This window comes from Betta splendens, chromosome 13 (genome assembly GCF_900634795.4).
Source record: "Betta splendens chromosome 13, fBetSpl5.4, whole genome shotgun sequence".
Taxonomy (NCBI): domain Eukaryota; kingdom Metazoa; phylum Chordata; class Actinopteri; order Anabantiformes; family Osphronemidae; genus Betta; species Betta splendens.
The window spans coordinates 9,416,231-9,431,222 of record NC_040893.2 but is presented as its reverse complement, the minus strand read 5'-3'; the positions used below and the strand labels follow the sequence as shown (position 1 = coordinate 9,431,222).

General features: G+C 44.1%; 1 protein-coding gene across 4 annotated transcripts in view; it reads right to left on the bottom strand.

The window, feature by feature from the left end:
- Positions 1 to 251: 251 nt before the first annotated feature.
- elna (elastin a) overlaps positions 252 to 14,992 on the bottom strand; it is a 28,378-nt gene continuing 13,637 nt past the window's right edge. The window contains exons 6-31 of one of the 4 annotated variants that reach the window (XM_029171629.3): positions 9,782 to 9,817; positions 9,617 to 9,688; positions 8,358 to 8,414; positions 7,608 to 7,682; positions 7,162 to 7,209; positions 6,996 to 7,058; positions 6,737 to 6,772; positions 6,589 to 6,660; positions 5,546 to 5,587; positions 5,068 to 5,154; positions 4,867 to 4,917; positions 4,712 to 4,759; positions 3,994 to 4,065; positions 3,703 to 3,861; positions 3,406 to 3,543; positions 3,154 to 3,258; positions 2,722 to 2,880; positions 2,479 to 2,619; positions 1,827 to 1,913; positions 1,680 to 1,712; positions 1,525 to 1,599; positions 1,386 to 1,418; positions 1,173 to 1,289; positions 975 to 1,049; positions 599 to 769; positions 252 to 516 (exon numbers count right to left, since the gene is read on the bottom strand). In XM_029171629.3, the coding sequence (XP_029027462.2) occupies positions 404 to 516; positions 599 to 769; positions 975 to 1,049; positions 1,173 to 1,289; positions 1,386 to 1,418; positions 1,525 to 1,599; positions 1,680 to 1,712; positions 1,827 to 1,913; positions 2,479 to 2,619; positions 2,722 to 2,880; positions 3,154 to 3,258; positions 3,406 to 3,543; positions 3,703 to 3,861; positions 3,994 to 4,065; positions 4,712 to 4,759; positions 4,867 to 4,917; positions 5,068 to 5,154; positions 5,546 to 5,587; positions 6,589 to 6,660; positions 6,737 to 6,772; positions 6,996 to 7,058; positions 7,162 to 7,209; positions 7,608 to 7,682; positions 8,358 to 8,414; positions 9,617 to 9,688; positions 9,782 to 9,817 (2,165 nt within the window). In that variant the 3' untranslated portion in view covers positions 252 to 403. The remainder of the gene's footprint in view (positions 517 to 598; positions 770 to 974; positions 1,050 to 1,172; positions 1,290 to 1,385; positions 1,419 to 1,524; positions 1,600 to 1,679; positions 1,713 to 1,826; positions 1,914 to 2,478; positions 2,620 to 2,721; positions 2,881 to 3,153; positions 3,259 to 3,405; positions 3,544 to 3,702; positions 3,862 to 3,993; positions 4,066 to 4,711; positions 4,760 to 4,866; positions 4,918 to 5,067; positions 5,155 to 5,545; positions 5,588 to 6,588; positions 6,661 to 6,736; positions 6,773 to 6,995; positions 7,059 to 7,161; positions 7,210 to 7,607; positions 7,683 to 8,357; positions 8,415 to 9,616; positions 9,689 to 9,781; positions 9,818 to 14,992) is intronic. The other 3 variants (XM_029171630.3, XM_029171631.3, XM_029171632.3) reach the window with 3 other exon arrangements.

Sequence of the window (14,992 nt, the reverse complement as noted above, 5' to 3'; positions counted from 1 at the left end):
TGTGTCTTTCTGTGCTTTGTCAGATCTTGTTATTTTAGGTAGAGTCCAGTCTAAACATATGTCAGGACAAATCAAAGCAAACAGGATGTGACTGACCACAAAATGCAGAGAATGCAAGTCCTTTTATAAATGTTTTAACAAAATGTAATGTTTGCTCCACTGCGTGATGTAGGACATGTGAGCGCTGATGTTGTCAAAACAAACCTCAGATGACTTCCTAACATTTATTTATCCCCACCTCCTGGGGAAAGTTTTCTCAATGACAGAATTTGATTTGACACTTAAAATAAGTGGTCAGAAAAAAAAGCCTACACAGTCCAAGAAACAAAACATACTCATAAAACAGACAGAGGCCGACGCAGAGAGTCTAAGGGAAGTGTCTTCACAGTTTAAAAAGGAGATGTCACCAAATGCAGCTGTCTACACTGGCAGACAGCTGATAACACGAGACTGTACAATAAAGTCTGCATTTCACTGTACCTGGTTGAGGGGTTCCACCAGGACCCAGCTCCTTTCCTGTTGAAGCAATAATAACTCCATTCACAATCACAGGGCGTCACAGAACACAGGATTAGCTACTAGAAGTAAAAAATGTTACTTGTTTTTATAGGGACACCTGTACCACCTGGTGAGACCACAGCGGTGCCCTCTGGAACCCCTCTGATAGTTGTATCTGTAGTCGCTATCTGTCCCCCTCCAACCCCAACCCCGGGTAAACCACCAGGAAGTCCAGCTCCTCCTGGTGTTAAACCGGCTCCGCCTGCAACACCTAAGGAAGGGCAAAATGCTCAGTTGTGCAAAAAGAATATATATATATATATATATATATATATATATATATATATATATATATATATACTGTATATATATAAAAAGGAGTACAGTATTTAGATGTATTTATACAAAGTAAAATCTAATAGAATAATGCTATTATTAAATGCATATATGATATTTATGAATTGAACATCTTTTACCATATTTTGCTGCTTTTGCAGCGAGGTATTGACCAACTCCTGCTCCTCCTGGAACTCCAGCCCCTAATCCGACTCCTAATTTAGTATAGTCAGAACAGAGCACCTTTAGCCGTCACTTCACGTCATTCAGAACACAAACGCTACACACGCACAAAATACATGACACATGTGTAGCGTTCGTGTGCTCATTTCACCAACCACATCTAAGTCCTTCGCCAGCTGCCAAGAACTGTCCAACTTTTGGTATCACTGCACCTGCTCCTCCTACTCCTCCTCCTCCCAGCAGTCCCCCAGTTCCCAGTGGTGTTCCAGCCCCTGCGAAAGGAATGCCAGCAGCTTGTGTTCACATACTTTTAATAAAATAAAGATCGTAGACTTTTTTATACTGCACACTAAGACACTAAGACTCACCATACTTCGGTGGTTTGAGACCAGCACCAAAACCTGGAAAGGAACGTAATCGGTGTCACTGCGGGTTTATTAGCTCTCCTGCATAACTATGAAGAAAACAGGAGAATCAAAGCACCCATGTGTGAATTTAAAAACATACCTCCCAAACCAGCCCCTGGCACGAAATGTCCTGCTCCCCCTGGAAGTACTCCTCCCTGTGCTGCCCCTGGGACTCCTGTTGGGGAGCAAACAGGCCCCATTTGTTTCAACACTAATATTATGCATACGTTCCTTTTGTGGACATCAGCAACTCACCGTATTTAGGAGGTTTAGCACCGGCAGTTAGCGCTGTGGAAAAAGACGCCCAAAAATGTTTTTAGAGTGCAATCTCACAATATTACAAGGAAATCCAATAATGCTGTTTTTATTCTTGTAGCCCAAATGTTGCTATAACTGGCTTACATCCATATCCAGGCAAAAATGGGGCTCTTCCAGGAGTCACTCCTCCAGTTGCACCTCCACCTGGGACTCCTCCTGCTCCACCTGGGCCTTAAAAGCAAAATACAGCCATTTATCATATCTGCACGCATGGTCACATTCCTGCTCCACCTTCAAGTCTTCCTCCTAGTCCCTCTAACCCTGGTAGAGCACTGACAACACATCAACATATACTGCTCCTGCAACCAAAGGGGTTCCTCCCCTTCTCATGAGCATAAACACGTGGCCATGTGCATGTAAACAATATGACTTTCATTCAGTGGCTGTGCATGTGAAGGCATTATTAGGCTGACTTGTTGTTCAATAAGGCTCATGTGGTAATGATGGAGGCCAGGGTTGGACAACTGTCAAAACTGTAGCGTTGGAGCATGTTTGAAATGTAACAATGTCAGAGCCATAAAATAAACTAGTGCAACAGCAACACACAGCAGCCAACAGCTTGTGATCTCAGTCCATCTGCGTTCAATGTAAACCCCTTCTCAGGCCTCTTTTATGGCCCAACACCTGGACCTTGGTAGATCTGTCTCACACATCCCCAGACACTGTTTCTGAGAATGCAGATCCACAAACAGAAGCCCTTTAATACGTACTGGTGCTATTTGATAAGATATTATACCGTATTTAGCGGCTTTGGCAGCAGCATTGTATCCTCCTGTCCCTCCCAGTCCTCTTGTCCCTCCAAGTCCTCCTGTTGCTCCCAGTCCTCCTGCTCCTCCCAGTCCTCCCAGTCCTCCTGTCGCTCCCAGTCCTCCCAGGCCTGTGGAAAACAAATTTACCCAACAGGGGTTAAAGGTATGTAAGCCAGGAATGGTTTTGAATTTTAACTAGACATTTGTTTTAGTAAGGATAATAACTATACCGTATTTAGCTGCTTTGGCAGCAGGAGAGTATCCTCCAAATCCTCCTGTTCCCAGTTGTCCTCCTGTTCCCAGTTGTCCTCCTGGTCCCAGTTGTCCTCCTGTTCCCAATTGTGCTCCTGTTCCCAATTGTCCTCCTGTTCCAAGTTGTCCTCCTATTCCTGAGGAGGCAATAAATAATCACAATTAATACAACAACAACAACAACAACAACAATAATAATAATAATAATAATAATAATAATAATAATAATAATAATAATAATAATAATAATAATAATAATAATAATAATAATAATAATAATAATAATAATAATAATAATAATATATAGCATAGTATAAAAATGGGAACATGTATACTGTACATGGCTATGCTGTACTTTAATAAGGTCCACACACACACATATATGTATATATACAGTAAATATACGTTACCATATTTAGCTGCTTTGGCAGCTTGCGAGTATCCTCCAAATCCTCCTGTTCCTAACTGTCCACCTGTTCCTAACTGTGTACCTGTTCCCAATTGCCCTCCTGGTCCTGAAAAGGCAAGAAAATAATTACAATTAATATTTAATTTCATAAAGTAAGTACTTTGAAATATTGACTAAATATGTACTTTCTTAGTGTTTACATTACAGTACTTACACATTATACTATACAGTAAACAACATTTATACACATTACCATATTTAGCTGCTTTGGCAGCTGGAGAGTATCCTCCATATCCTCCCGTTCCCAACTGTTGTCCCGTTCCCAACTGTTGTCCCGTTCCCAACTGTTGTCCCGTTCCCAATTGTTGTCCCGTTCCTAGTCCTCCTATTCCTGAAAAGGCAATAAATAATTCCAATTAACATTCAGTATATTGTACTGTATATATAAGAATTAACCAATTTTGGCATGTACATTTGTGTACATTTCTGAGCTTTTACTTCAATTAAGTCCACATTATGATTTACAGTACATAATATTCATATACATTACCATATTTAGCTGCTTTGGCAGCTGGAGAGTATCCTCCAAATCCTCCCGTTCCCAGTTGTCCTCCCGTTCCCAGTTGTCCTCCTGTTCCCAGTTGTCCTCCTAATCCTAATTGTCCTCCTGTTCCTAATGTTCCACCTCCCCCAAGTTGTCCTCCTATTCCTGAAAAGGAAGGAAAATAATTACAACTAATACTTACTGTAATTCTACAGAGTAAGTATTTAGTATTATTGATAACACACATACAGTAGTCTACAGTGTGATACACACTACACAGTAGTTACGGTACATTACCATATTTAGCTGCTTTGGCAGCAGGTGAATATCCTCCTGGAACTCCAATAGGTGCACCGCCTGGAAACCCTCCTGGTACAAAGCAAATCAGAGGAAGACACACATGTCAAAATGTGTTAAAACAACTTAATAAGCAACCCTGTATATAACAGCCTTGGACCCAGTCCCCATATAAGAATAAGAATAAGAATAAGAAAACCTTTAATAGTCCCGCAGTGGGGAAATTACCTCTCACAACAGCAGTACAGATGAGCAAGAATACAGGTATAGAACAGTTTGTGTTGGCACAGTACAAAGCAGTACAGTACAGTTAGAGTGAGTATGAGGTCATTGCAGGGTTATTGCACAGTAATGGGTATAAGATTTGTACCAGTAACAATATACATGATTGTTCACAGATTTACACAAATATTGTGCAGAGCAGGTTGCTATATAAACCACTGATGCAGTGGGTGAGTGACTGTGGTGGGATGTGGTCAACAGTTCTGATTGTACAGTCTGACAGCAGCAGGTAGGAAGGATCTACGATATCTCTCCTATATGATAACTTACTGTACATGGTAACATTTTCAGAGTCAAAATACACAAGCAAACTGAGAAGAACATTTTTTGGTGTTATCAGCTTATGTTGGGTAGGGATTGGCAATGACATATTTGCATAAAAAATATATTTTAAAACCCTTCTCATATTTTTTAATGACGTTTGGGAATCATATACCTCCTGGCAAGAGTCCTGGATACAGCGTACCAGTGCCACCACCCAAGCCTGTAGGAAGACCAGATATACTGTAAATACATTTGGTACTAATGTAATCAAATGGAATGGAATGTAAACAACCCATATCAAAACACTTCATGTTTCTCAAAGGCTACCATATTTAGCAGCTTTAGCCTGAGCAGGTGAGATCACCCCAGTCCCCACTCCTGCAGAAGAAGAAATACTATTGACATTGTAGTTTTGAATTTCTTTGTTGTACAGGTTATACATGCATTCACACACACACGCACACGCACGCACACGCACGCACACGCACGCACGCACGCACGCACGCACGCACGCACGCACGCACGCACCAGTTCCAATAGGATATCCAGGCTTTGACCCAGGGCCACCTTGTCCTCCTGGAAGGCCAGCACCACCAGCACCAAAGCCGCCATAGCCTGAGATATGATAAGAATGAATGAAAGAAGAATGACGAATAGAATAGAATAGAATAGAATAGAATAGAATAGAATAGAATAGAATAGAATAGAATAGAATAGAATAGAACAATGAAACTATGGCTGCACCTAGCAGCAGGTTACAATAAAGAAACCAGAGCATTATGTAAAATAATAATAATACCTACATTTCCATTGCCGTTACATATACAATATTTACAAAAATATACATCTAACACCATGAGGTTTGGCTATATGAAAGCACAAGAAATGAAATTGTACAGTGATATTGCATGTCTAAGTGAGGTATTGAAAATTCTACAGTGATATTGCATCATTAACATCTGGAAGTCTTTAAAAGTCTTTGCAAAAATGTGAAATGTATTTGTACCAAAGGGAAGTTTGCCTCCTCCTGGTTTTGCGCCATAAGCTCCTGAAAAGAAAAAAAACTTGCGATAATACTGTAGATTCTCACACTAGTAATTTAGAAGGTGACTAATAGTACGCAACCCTTATTTAGTCAAAATATTCAATACTCATCCTCATGTTGCTTTAGTCCAAGTAAAGTTTCTTACATACAAAAAAAGGTTTCATTTTATTTCTGAATATGTTGTTTTCATGGGATCTTATGTCTAAGGCCTCCAAATCTGGAAGACATGGAAGAACCCTCTGGTTCAAGCATGACACGTGGGGGAAGATTTTGTCTCCACAGAAGCCAAAAAACAAAGACAGCATTGTATATGGTACAAATGGGCCTTTAACATGGCAGCATCCAGATTCAAGAAAGGAACAAGAGACCAGTCTTACACCGAGGGCGGAGGTAAGACTCTCTCCTCCACTATCTCTCACTTGGATAGTGCCTTAACACCTGCAGCCCCAGAAATCAAAAACCCTCACACATCCACCAGGAAAGGCACTGTTAAAGATGTATTTTTTGATTTGTAAAATACCAGACAAAATTTATTTGCTAGCCTGAAAACCCCTGGTTTGAATACGTTTGAGCCAAATATCTGGCCACTATCTCTATATTTTACATCAACGGGCAAAACCTTCAGAAAATAAGCTATAACAGTATGTTTAGGACAGAGTGACCACAGCATAACGTACGGCTGCGATTGTGTAACGGCTATGATAAGAACCAAAGAAAAGTTTAAATGATGGACTTAAAAATGAACCACAGGCCTCTTCACCACATGTAAATAAATAAAACGTTTCAGTGAAACGAACATTACTTTGTTAATGGTTTGCAGTGGAAAAACAGACACGGTTGGAAATGTTCTGTTTTTTGTTGCTAAAAGAAAACTGAAAAAGTTAGAACAAGTGAAAAAAAGAGAATGTGTGGACCCCAAAAACTGGATTTCTCTTATGGATAAATATACAGTATAAAGAAGAGATGTGCTTGTGACAAAACAAGAACATGCTTGCGCTCATCACCTGTTTTAGGTGATTTGAGGGGGTATCCGTGGAAGGTTCCAGGCTGCATTGGTCCACCGAACCCACGGCCTCCTATGATTCACAGAGCACATTCACTGTAATTATAGATTGGATAACAACAGCATGTAACAGAACAAAGCCTCGTTACCCAGTCCTAGACTTCCTCCTTGTCCTCCTCCTCCGACTGCACGGGACAAATAACAACATCCAATCAGATACATAGAGATGAAGCAGCGACATAAACAACCTTGACGGGCTCGACTCTGGGCTTAAAGCTAAACAGGCCCAGACCCAGTGTGGTCCAACAGTGACTATTTTTGTATTTAGGAACTAAAGAACACAACCATATGAAGAAATCTACTTGATCAAAGACAATCAACATCATAAGTATGAAAACTAAACCTTACTTGATTTTGGATTCAAGTCGGTGCCTGTGGCCACACCAGGCAAGACGCCACGACCACCAAACCCTGCATGAGTCACGGGAAAACCAGAAAACCCGCCACATTAAAGCCAAGTACTTATGTTTACGCTCACACACAGAGGTTAATCGCAGGGTACTGTAACGCTCACCGCCTCCGGGCACCAGCCCCCCCTGGTAGAGTCCAGGCACTCCCACACCTGCCACCAGCAAGGAGAGCACAGATCAGCACTCCTGTATTTAACATTGAATACGCAGCAACTTTTTTATTTGAATCTGACGGGACTGACCAGGGGAATTACACGCCTGTTCATCATTATGACAAAACACTACCACAAAACTGTCACAGTGAAGCCAGACTGGAGGCAGCAAAGCCAGACAGGTGCTTGTAAAACCTCACCTGCATCTAGTATCGTTTTATAAATAAAAAAGGGATAAATACATTTACACATGTTGAATAGGCTCGTTTTCTCTTGTGTTCTCTTCAAGTGACGGACTGTTGCAGTTTCTTTCGTTTAGTGGAAAACCTATCCGCTGCCTAGTGAACTGCATCCCATCTGCCTTGAGCTTTATGCGTTTATTGTTGAGTCTACTGAACCTGGCACTTTGGCAGCTTTCTTTCCAGCGGCACCAACGCCCCCTCCTGGGAGGCCCGTCTGAGGAATAACAGGCACTGGAAGAAGAAATGAAACATGACTTGGTTTTCAGAACAGATACATACACTATAATCACATACACACATCTGTGGTGTCCGTGTGCTGAATCAGAGCAACAGTATGATTCCTACCTCCCAAGGACAATGTTAACAGTGCTCACATAACGCTGTTAGTATATTACATTAGGAAACTGGTGCGTATGAAGCCAAAACTGGCTCCACTGTAGCTGACAAAGAGCCAAGATGAGTTTAAAATGTTCCATTTTAAAGAACAGCGGGAATAGAGGTGAATTGCTGAAAATGGTGTGTTTGTGTGTGTGTGCGTGTGTGTGTGTGTGTGTGTGTGTTTATGTGTATTTCAATTAAAGTGGGGACCAAAAAACTTGTTTTTCTATCAAAGCTGAGCCCTATGGTCACTTGTGGGGCCCTTTGGCTGGACCCCACAACTTTGAAGGCCTGTTTAAGGGTTAAGATGTGATTTTAGGGCTGAGGTTAGAATTGAGTTTTGGTTCAGATTAGAGCAAAGGTTAGATGTCTGCCTTGGTTGGGAATAGGGTAAGGGGCTAGGGAAGGCATTATGTCAATGAGACCCCCACTTTGATATAACCACACACATCCTTGCGGTTATATCAAAGGTTGGTCTGTGTGTGTGTGTGTGTGTGTGTGCGTGTGTGTGTGTCTTGTGTGCCTTACCTCCAACTCCTGTACCTGCGCCTCCACCTCCTATTGTCCCAGTTCCTCCAACCCCTGCTTTAATAAAAATCGTAGACTGACATAAACACAAGTGTAAATATATATAGATCAGACATTTGATTACACTCACAGTGAGTAGTAAAGTCTTTGACACACTACTGAGAGCGCTGTTTGTGGGGATTCTTCCCCAGCGCTCATGCTGACCAGCAGAGGGCCCCGTGAAACTGGAAAGGTTTGTGGCTTGTGCCAGACGTGACCTCTCCAGCAGGGAGCCAGGTCAGTGCCATATCACTGGCATTGAGAGGAGCTTATCTGCTCCTGCTAGTCTGTCATCACTCCATGATCAAAAGCAACATAGCTGACAGTTAATCTAATCAGTGGAGACAGCCAGCATGCATGGCATTTGCCTTGCCTCATAAAATGCATAATTCTTTTGGCGATCCCCTCGCGGAGGAAATAAGCTGTCAGCCTCATTTGTCAGGAAACTTGGCAAAAGAATAAAACACATTTGTTTATTTGTTGAAGCGCCTTTTTTCCATTTTTAATCTTAAATTCTCTGTGTCTGTTCCTGGACAGACATTGCGCACTGCCTATAAGTATGTGGCTTGAAAGACTTGGTGAGCAAACGTTTGGCAAGGGATGGTTTTGTTCTATCTGTGCTCTTTCAGAGGACTGAGTTGTTATTGGTTTGTCATGAAAAGGCTGCAGACGACCTCTGGGGACTGAGCTCCGGTCACTGCCAACCAACAGTTAAAAGTCGGCTCTTTGCCATCGTGTGCATAGTCCTGGCTGTGACTGGGCCCTTTTTAAGGCCACGCTCTATCAGCCTGTCTGAATGTTTCCATTAATGAGAAACACTGTTTTGAGCATTGGTATAACGAGCAAGCATGCAAAACATTCAAAGTTTTGAAATGGCCTGTGTCAGACTTCAGCAGACGTTGGGTTTGTATGTTTTTTTTTGTCACCGGGCCACAGATCGGTCTCCTACACCTGACACCCGAACAGAAGGATTTCAGCAGGGTTTATGTTTTGTCAGCACCTTTTTAGTGGCACAATCCAATTTTCTGTTGAAACCACAGAGATGACAACCCCATGGTGAAATGTGTGTTCATACAGTAAACAAATAGTCAAAGCCCAGCAGAAAGGTTGTAATAAGGCATTGGACTAAAAGGTTGGATTGTTTAGAACATATATTTTATTGTTTTTTGTATTTGAACCATTTAGGAGGGCCGTATGCAGACCTTTTCTGCCATCTGTACCTTGTTTTGCCGCTTTCTGTGCAGCTCCTGGATAAAAAACCCCAGTGCTTGGACCATATCCACCATAACCACCTACAAGGGACAAAGAGTGTGGAGTCACCATTGAAACTGTCTTAACACACATTAAACTGTGAAGCCTTCCAGCACAGGACTCATTGTACTCACCACCTCCGAGACCACCAACTCCAAGATTGCCATACCCTGAATAGAAAGAACAGGTGACAGTGACTAACCTGCCAGCCCACAAGAACAAAGAGAGTAAAAGAAGCTTTCATCACTGTGCTGTGCTATGCTGCAGCCATTTATCAGTAATTTATTAAGCTGCAATTATCTTCCAGCTTAAATAACCCATCAATCAGTCTTTCATCAAAATATTTTTTCAGTCTTCATGTGTGTACTGTATGTTGAAAGAAACGAATGAAATTACACAATATCATGTGCGTTTAATTAAAGTTTGCTTGAAAACACTCTTGTGTTGTACAAGAACTGCACCTCGGGCTCAGGGGAGAAGCTCCGCTTCGACTGCAAGGTAACGTAACAGAGAAACGGTGACCTATGTTATGGCCAAGCTAATCTATGGGCGGCACTGGTTTTGGCTCGATTTCACGGACGAATAGAGTCACATCCCAGTTTGGGAATTGACAAAAAAGGAAGCAGATTGTGAAATGACAGAATGGCAATTAGAAAGCATGACATTTTTAAGTATTGTGTGACTTCTTGAACAATTTGAACTAAAAAAGCAAACAGTGTAACCCAATGGCACGATGCCATAGGAATGAAACGTGTTAAGGGTGTATGAAAACTGTAGGGAGAGGGGGAAATGATTCAGATATTCATTTATAAGGAATGTCCAACTTATGACCATCTATTTTATACAGTAATATGCTGAACACATGATTCTTAGCCTTGTCTTCCGTGGACTGGAATGAAGTCGATCAGCTTCCCAATATGAAACAAACATGCTGGAGTAATGAGGGTTTTTGAAACAACAAGAAGCTGCCAACAAGCGAGTCCACCAAGGAATAATCAGGACTCGTAAGCCAGAACGTCTGGTACGAGAACACCGGAGCATGGGAAACAAGCTGCACACGGACTAGGGAGAGCAATCAGACTGGAGGGTGAGAGCTTGGAGCTGGCCCAGCAATCTGCAGGATGCAGGTAATGATACTGATGAGGAGGAGGAATGTGCCGGGGGGGCGAGAAAGATGGAAGTGTGGAGTTTCATGACCCTGTCAAAACAAATACGGGCACTGGCCTCGCCAAGGGCTTGGCAGACGCGCGGCGCATGCAACGCGAGCCCAGACACTAAGCTAAGCGTCCTTGTGATAATCCATCTCCTTCATAGCTTTCAGCTCAATCCTCCGCCATTGCTCCATCATCCAAGAGACACACCTCGAATTAATAACAACAGCAATCAATTCTTCTGTAAATCAGACTCATGTGGCGTTTTCTCCTTTCACACTGAGCTCAGCGTGCTGTAATGTGAAAATGTAAAGGAAGCAACAGGAAAACTTACAGAAAGCTACAGAAAAAAGCAACTGACAACACATTTGGACGCATCAAACCGCTAAAAGAAATGCTTCAAATATTTCCTTAAAACTGTACCGTCTGGTCTAGACTCCAGATCATCTGCTTGGCCAGACTGAGGCGTGTGTGTTTGGAAATGTACAGCAGCGTCTGGGCAACAGAAAGATTATGCATGTGAGTGGAAGAGACAGCCAGACAGGCCTGCGAGGACTTTGAGCTTTACTTCATCCAGCATCTGGCACACCTGTGCTCACATGCACCCCAACCTGCCCAAGGCAGCCGCGGTCAGGGTCCACCAGCACCTGCCATGTGGAACTGATCTGAGATCAGGAGATGTGATGCAGGCTCGACTGCGTTCATGTACAGTATGAGATGTAACAAAGGAAAGGAGGAAGAGACACCTTACTGTCTGTCTGGTCAGTTGGAATGACCACTTTTTGCTGGACTGATGGATTAATGGGATGTCACAAAGCACACACAATGAAATTGTGCACCACCACCCTGATATCGAATAATCATATTCCTCTGGTGCCGCTCCTAGTGTTTAGTAGATTGCTGACAAGTGAGGAAAATCGGTGCTGAAATGAAGTGGCTAATTGTCTCTGTCATCATGACGGCATTGGAGGAAGCACGCGAGCCTGCTTTTACAGCACAGTACTACCTTTGGACCGCGAAAACTTCAAAAAGGCTCAGTGCTAACACTGGACGGGGGGGAAAGAAACCCAATACTACACAGGAGAGAGGACTGGTAGCCAAGGAAATTGGAAGGTAAGTGATGCAGTGCTGCAATACATCACGCTTTCTTCCACTTAGATAAAAAGTGTTTACAGGCCAGTTTCCATTCAGGAAAGACCCCTGGCTTTCCCAGCGATTCAGGGACAAACACACCAGCAGGTTGCTGAGGTTGGCGGACGACGTCAGCGGGGGCGCGCGAGTGCCACGGCCACACGTCCAGGTCCTCCCACATCGAGGGGGCCTCGTTCGCAGAGGAATTAAGAGGTGACGAGGGACGTGCTGCCACATTCATTGCCTCCCGCTGCACCGCACCGCGCGCTCCGCTGTTTAAACCGCAGATTGACGCTGGACTAAAACTGGCCAGACAGCACGGCTAGTTCACTCAGTCACCAGTCATGTTCTCAAACTAAGATCCAGTGCAAGTGATGGATGTGAGCCAGTGTGAACAGAAGGATCTGGTTTCAATCTCTCCGCTGAAACTCATGCTCTGTTGGGGTTAGACAAGGTAATACGAGAGACATTAATCAAAACATTGTCTTTAGCTCTCAGTGTCTCTCTCTCTCTCTCTCTCCCCCCCCCCACTTCTCTTTGTCCTTTCTTGTTTCTCTCGCTCTTTCCTCTCCAAATGGTGTCTAATGGGGTTGCGTCGACCAGACATGAGGTGTTAATAGCAGCAACCAAAGGACGCCAAACATGAGAAGTGAGGGATTTGCTCCCTCCTTTCCACCCCCCCCTCCACTTTGTGAACCAGCTGGGCCTGGTGAAGGGTTTAATTTAAGAGAGCAAAGAATTCCATGGCAGGGATCCACTGACCACTGATCCAACTGACGGCAGACCCGCGGAAAGCAGACTTCGGAGCCGGAGCTCTGGAATGTCCAGGACATTTTTTGGGACTTGTTTCTCATCATAGTCTTTGTTTTAGGTCATATTTAATCAGGAAAGTGGTCTAAGAACAAATGCTTGTTGTCTGACTAGACATGGGAGCGATTACACCCTATAGACCTCTTTAACGGAGTAAAACGAGTTGGAAACCGTGTCAGTGTGTAACCAAAGACAGCCAGGTCACAGAAGAACAATAAATTGTTAGTGCTCCTTTCTTTTTCTGGCCAAACCACCAAACCACAACAATATAAAGAGCAAAGGTCAGATGGAAGAATAACAGGAGTTTGCTATAACCAAGCAAATGCTGCGGTTTCCTTCAATGTGATGGAAAATTGTGATAATGACTTTAAGACCCTCCTGACTCCCACAGAGACGACACTGACGGGCAGATTTTACTCTCCGGCTGTGGTCCCATATAAAATTTTCACTTTGAAAGCTAAGCCCGTCATTATGTCCTCCACTGTCATGACAGCAGATTTTTATCAGTATCAAATTATCACGCTGCTCCCCCTCCAAGCTGGTGGATATGTCGCATACTTGCACAGTGATGCAGCACGAGCTGGATGAAAGCGCGATGACGCAAGGTGCCGCAGTGATTCCAGATCGCGTGAGACAAGTGGACACAATGACGACCCCCCCACCCCCCACCCCCCTTCCTACCCCTCTCCTGCGTGACCTCCGCCGCTTCCTGCCATTTGCAGGCTTTCTGCGCTGTCACTCAGGGGCACCGAGATGTGGGAATCAGAATTAGTCACACGTTGGAATAATTTAGCGTTCGCGCACAGTCGCACCGCCGCGCACAGTCCTCTCATTGTTGCGCTTTCCTTTTTCCATGGAGTCATCGACACTATCAAAGCCTCAGCCGCCTCTGTTTGCCAGGTGAGCCCATGTCAGGGCTCTCTCAGACAAACGGGGTAATGGGGCAGAGGTTGCTGAGTTCTTGGGACACAGTTTAGACGCCTTAGCGCAGTCAGTCGGTTGACTTTGGCACCAATTAATCAACACACACATCATCTCCAAGCTGTAGAGCCAATTAGGGGCGACTGTGAAAGCCATTAACTCTACAGTAAGTGGATTACAGGCACTGCCACCGTGCTAAACCAGGCTGCCTCGCCCAGTGACGGGTGAGGTTTTAGTCCTTGTTCGTCGAAACAAACCCGGGGAATCAACATCAACGCCGCACTTAATTGTGGTCACTTGTGCCTGATGCGTGACACCACATCCAGCGGTTTGTGATGTCATCGCTCAAGCTACAGGTCATACGGAGTGGAACACTCAATCCTATAAGCTTCCACGGCAAAAACAATTCTCCCCTCAGCTCAGAGGGGAGAGCGCCCGCTCGTCTACTTTTTATCCACTTCTGAAGGAATGTCACGGTGTCTCTGCCAACAGCGAGCCCCTGAACGTGTCTGGAGTGTCTGTATCCCTCTCACACCAGCTCCCATTTTAGCTTCGCACACACACACCCAGAGCATGTACAGTACAGCGATGTGGACACCACTAACGCAGAAGGCAAGGGGCCGGTTCGGGAGGACAGCGAGTGCATGTGCACTCAGAGAACGAATGTTTGAAAAACAGCTCATTTGCGATCGATATGTTCCATGTACGGAGACGTTCAGTTGTTCGAGTTATGCATCTCATCAACAATTGCAGTTCGTGGCCATGGTATGTAAAGTTGGCCTCGCGCGCTTCCTCTCGCAGATGGTCCACATGTGCAAGTAACTGCAGTCCTGCTGAATACTTCTCTGACAAGTCGGGGTTGAAGAGAGAGCCCAGCGTTCGACAGGTTGGCTCGGCTCGAAACATGCAAATTGAGACGCTGATGTGAGATTCATCATTAGCCTCGGAGGCATTTTTCCAGTTTCCCCCATTCCGCCGCGAGCGCCCGCGACGTGCGAGGGGCAAATGCCGTCGCTGACAGCGGAACAGCTATTTAGCAAATTGTACATGACATGCGTGCGGAGCTCTCGCTGCGTCGGCTAACGCGTCGGTTTAAGCAGAGGCAGGCTGCAGGGCAAACGCTGAAGTCGTTAAAAAGCCATTCGTCCTCAGCAGTCATGCGGCCCAGTGCTGCATCTAGGTAAGTAATGAGAAGGTCAGGAGAGACATTTCACTAAGCTGAGATAATGCCTGTGACTAACACCTTTTCAAAGTATGTGTATTTTAAACTGAATAAAAGAATGGACAGTTGACTTAATAAATGACTTTACTCACATACTTACACATGGAAGA